Genomic DNA, 4,745 nt, shown 5'->3' with positions numbered 1-4,745 from the left:
CTCTAAGGCCCATTCCCTTGCAATTAGCTCAAGGAAGTCCTCTCTTGAACCACACAGTTTCGAACAAGAAGATATTTTTGTTTCCATGATGCACCGCATCACCGGAATCAACAAGAAGGGGTGTGTTGTCAGATATTCCTCTTTGTAACACACGCACTGTTAGTAGAGGAAATTTTTGTTCCCATTCGATACTCGTCAAAACTTTGTCTAACTTCTCATATGTTGGATTCTGTAACTTGTTTGCCCAAGTGTATTGCCTACCCATGAGGTCAATCTCTCTCAGATCTAGGCTTTCTATAATAGCATTAAACATGAATGACCATCGGCCATCGAAGTTGTCATTATTCTTTTCTTCTCCCCTCCTAATAATGTTACATGTTTATTTCATATTTGTGTTGCTGCTTATTATCAGTCTGGACGATACCGATAGCTATATTTACTAAGTGTGCACCCTTTTATTGTCATACCAAAGCCAATTTATAGTTCTCTTGATTACCGACAAATAGATGTCTGTGTTTGGACAAAATTGAATATTTTTCATGTATTTATATATTTACTGTACAATAGACTGGCACGGCGACGCACGCCATCAATGATCTAATCTTCATCTACAAGCACCCATACGCACTTCGCCATGGTGCAGTCCACGAGCGAATTCCCCAATAAGTCGGGTTGCCTCCAAAGTATTGCCACATATTCGCCCAATTCTTCCCTTGCTTCCTAGTATCCGAGCTTGGTTTCGGTACTCCCGGGCATATTGTACGCTGAATGAATGCTGAACGTGCCTTTCTTGTCGAAAAAGCATGCCCAAAAATCACCTTTTCTCCATTGGGACGGGCTCTTGATCACCTCGACTTCCATTGGGATAAACTCTTCTTGCAGCCTCTGGACGTTCCACGAGGCGGAGTTACCGTCCATGAAATCACTAACCCTATCGTTCTCCACACTTTGAATCTGAAGAGGCCATCAACCAGCTCTCTCACTTCAGGCGGACGAAAAAAGTCATGCTATGATCTCATCCGGCAAGGCCACGAACCGCGTTCGCTTCTGAAACACCACAAACGAAATCACAGGAGAAAATGTCAGCAAAAGCGACGGACAATTCGTTTCAAGCCAAACGCTAATCTGTTTGCGCATTACGCGAAAATGATAGGCAAAGATTTGAACAGAAAGTGCAGGGAACCGAGATCGCGTGACGAAGCCAATATTAATTTAGCGTACTTATTTGTGACAAAAAAATCAAAGAAATCCTGATGAAAGGCTCTGCTGATGTATTATCCCTTAACTTCGAGCGAGAAAAATTGGCACATATTGAAAACTATTGCTGATGTTGTCATGGTGATAAAGTTAACTCCAAATCTTCAATTAGATAGTTGCCCTAGAGAAAACTTCGGTGAGATAGTTATCATATCGTCATGGTGATAAGGTTAACTTCAATGAGATGGCACCCCGGAAAAAGCTCAGTGAGATGGTATCATATCATCATCTAACGGCTGCCCGCTGCTGCCTAAGCTAGTTTGATGGTCTGGATTGCCGGTTTGACGTTGAGGTGCTCAACAATAAATCAAACAAGTAAGTTGCAACATTAGTGACGGTGACCCGGAAGAATCGGCCGGAGCTACACTAATAATGGGCATAAAGCGGATCAAGCAACTTGGCTCGTTATGATCCCTGAAAATTTCTCGATCTAGACACTTGGTCAGACATGTGACCCTCAGCGTGTTTCTTCTGCTACCATAAAATTCAGGTAGGCCTAATGTTTTGAAACGGCAATTTAAGATCATCCTTGGTACGCATAGACTTTCCACAACTCTGACTGTAGATCAGCTCCACTAGAGTAGTTATTATAAATGTGGAAGGAGCATCACAATTGCTGCTAAAATATCTGTTGACAACGTTTAAGATTCAGAGAACTTGCTCTGAAACTTCAGCATGTGAAGCATTTTCCATGGTAGATCTATGACTGCTACTGCTGTGATTCATCCGCAGCCAGAAAGTGAGAATGGTCTCATGCCGCCAGATATTCAAGTAGGAGTATGACAAGCAACTGTATTTTGTATCATCACTCCACCATTCAAATCCTAGAATTGATCGCCAACAAATAACTAACGTAGTACTCCCTTCGTTTCTTTTTAATCCGCATATAAGATTTGGTCAAAGTCAGGTTTTATTGAGTTTTACTTCCTCCGTCACAGTTTAGAAGGCACAATTAAATTTGCGTGCGTTTCCACAATAGACAAGGTTTAGAGCGCATTGCATTTATGTCTAGTAGCTAATTAGTACTCCTATATATTATTTCTATACGCATGCATAGTGTAAATGCTATTTTTTAATCCATCTCACAACCAATAGATAATCACCTAGGTCCCGGAGAATTTCCAAGCGCGCCTTCTAAACCGTGACGGAGGGAGTACTAACTTTATATATAAAAATATAAACATTCACAATATGAAATCAATATTATCAGATGCACCATCAGACGTATTTTCATACTATATAGTTTTTGTATTGTAGATGTTCATATTTTTTTATATATTTAGTCAAAATTTGTGTAGTTTGACTTTGACTAAATGTTATATACGAAGTAAAAAGAAACGGAGGGAGTAACGTGTCAGAAAAAACCTCAAACACTCTTCTACTCAATACTACTTAAGACACATCTGCATCAGCCGAAAATACTGGTCACACCGTCAACAGCTCCAGATGGTGCCTCATTGGACACGTACGGATCCGATGGTGTACCAATATTTCTTACTCCCTCCGTTCTATAATATAAAAACATTTTTTGCACTGGTGTAGCGTCAAAAACGTTCTTATATTATGAGACGGAGGGAGTAGTTTTTTCAGTTTTGACAGTCCATAGAGATAAACTCATGGCTTGTTTACATATTCCTACATGGACAGAGTGAAACAGAGAAAAATATTTTGCACACCATGTTTTAATTAGATTATAATGGTATGAATTAGTGTAAGATAAATTTCATAAGAAATTTTATTGGGCAAACTGTGTGAATTAAACCAGAGATCCATACAGCATACTAAAGGCATGTCCAGCAGAGTATCGAAAAATAATACTTCTTTGTATCAAAATATAAGATGTTTTTGCAGAACAACAAAAACATCTTATTGTTAATTTATTAAAAACTGTGTTGGTCAAAATAAATAGTTGTAATACATACTTTTGGGTGAAAGTTTCCGTATTATTTTTTCAACCGGGCAATGAGATACCACCGTTGCTTGAAAGAAAAAACTTAGTTTCCCTTCCCGCAGAACTTTTTATTTAAATGCAGATGAATGAAAAGCAATGCAAAAGGACCAATAGCAGTGATTATTTTTAGAATGGAATCAAGTTATTTGATGCAGACCTTAATAGCATGGCTCTATCAAGATAATAAATACATAAATATATTTTGAATAAAAAACTTTGAAAGAAGCAGTGCATTACCTCCTTGCGGCTGGCCTTGACGTCCGCTGATGCATACTCCGGCGTGCGGGGTAGAGCGGACCGCCTATCCGGCGTCTTCGCCGTCTCTGCACCCCTCTCCGGCGTCGGCATCATGAACCTCGCACCCCACTCGGGCGTTACGGCGAATCTGGGACTCCTCTCTGGCTTCTCCGCGAACCTGCCGGCGCCCCAGTCCGGCGTAGGCACGAACCGAGGGCTCCGCTCTGGCGTCTGCGCGAGCCCTCCAGTGCCCCAGTCCGCCGTCGGCCATAACCGCGGGCTCCGCTCCGGCGTCAATGCGCCGTTCCCACCGTTGGCGGCGCAGAGCTGCATGATCTTAGCGGCCGCCTCGGCGGCGTCCCGGCTCTCGCCCATGAGCTTGGCGAGCTGCGCCTTGGGCAGGCGCATCCTGAGCTGGACGGGCCCGCCCTCGGAGGCGGTGGACATCGGGGAGGCCGGCGCGGTCGGGAAGGAGAGGTCGGAGGTGGAGCGGCGCGTGAGCATGAGCGACTCGAGCCTCTCGCGCGCGCCGACGTGGAGCGCGCCGGACCAGGCGCGGCGCGGGGGCACGGTGGGGCGCGGCAGCGCGACGAGGAAGTAGAGCCGGCCCGGGCGGAGCAGCGCGTCGTGGTCGAGCGGGCGCGCGCGGACGCCGAGCAGCTTGACCTGCTCCGACTCGAGCAGCTGGAAGCCCGGGTGGTCGCGCAGCACGGCGCCCGCGTGCGCCGGCGGCTTCACCCGGAACGCGGTGCCGTCCAGCTGCATCACCTTGGCGCCCTTGCGCCGCCCGCCGATGCTGTTGCCCATTGCCCGCCGGCTGCTGCTGCTCCTTGCTCCCACGCTACGCTCTCCTCTTCCCTTTGATGGTGTGAGGTGAGGCGGGGCGTGGGTTCGGTTCGCGGGGTTCTTCGCGGCGTTTGTGCTTGGTGGGGTGCCGGGATTTAAAACGGGCGAGAGAAAAGGGTACTACTGTACACAGGGTAGGGGAACAGTTGGGAGTCAAAGGTTGTGGGGAGTTCACGCGAGTAGTGCTGTTGAGCTTGACGTGGACTGGAACTATATTATTTTCCTTGCTTGGGCGTCTACAAAGCTTCGCTAGCCGCCCACTATGGCTTAGCACTCTGAAAGTGGAAATGGAAGAGAGGAGGTTAAAGTGGGTTCTAGTGCATGCATGTCTAATTAACAATGAGCGAAGGATGAAAACACGTTTTGACCGTCCAATTAAGCTCGCAGTTCCAGAATCAGAGCAAGAACTTTACTTCGAGCGAAGCAAAACTTTGTAACTGCTATCTTTTACTAC

At 45.8% G+C, this 4,745-nt stretch overlaps 1 protein-coding gene across 1 annotated transcript; it reads right to left on the bottom strand.

Annotated features, from left to right (window-relative positions):
- Positions 1–458: 458 nt before the first annotated feature.
- On the bottom strand, positions 459–4,444 carry LOC125522641 (uncharacterized protein At1g66480-like). Its single transcript, XM_048687689.1, has 2 exons — positions 3,446–4,444; positions 459–1,047 (listed from the first exon to the last, which is right to left on the bottom strand). Exons 1-2 carry the CDS (start codon positions 4,250–4,252, stop codon positions 1,003–1,005), a joined length of 852 nt encoding a protein of 283 aa, XP_048543646.1. The 5' UTR covers positions 4,253–4,444; the 3' UTR covers positions 459–1,002.
- Between the last annotated feature and the right edge of the window lie 301 nt (positions 4,445–4,745).

The sequence above is a fragment of the Triticum urartu genome, chromosome 7 (genome assembly GCF_003073215.2).
Source record: "Triticum urartu cultivar G1812 chromosome 7, Tu2.1, whole genome shotgun sequence".
Taxonomy (NCBI): domain Eukaryota; kingdom Viridiplantae; phylum Streptophyta; class Magnoliopsida; order Poales; family Poaceae; genus Triticum; species Triticum urartu.
The sequence above is the reverse complement of the archived record's forward strand: the minus strand, read 5'-3'. Positions and strand labels throughout refer to the sequence as shown.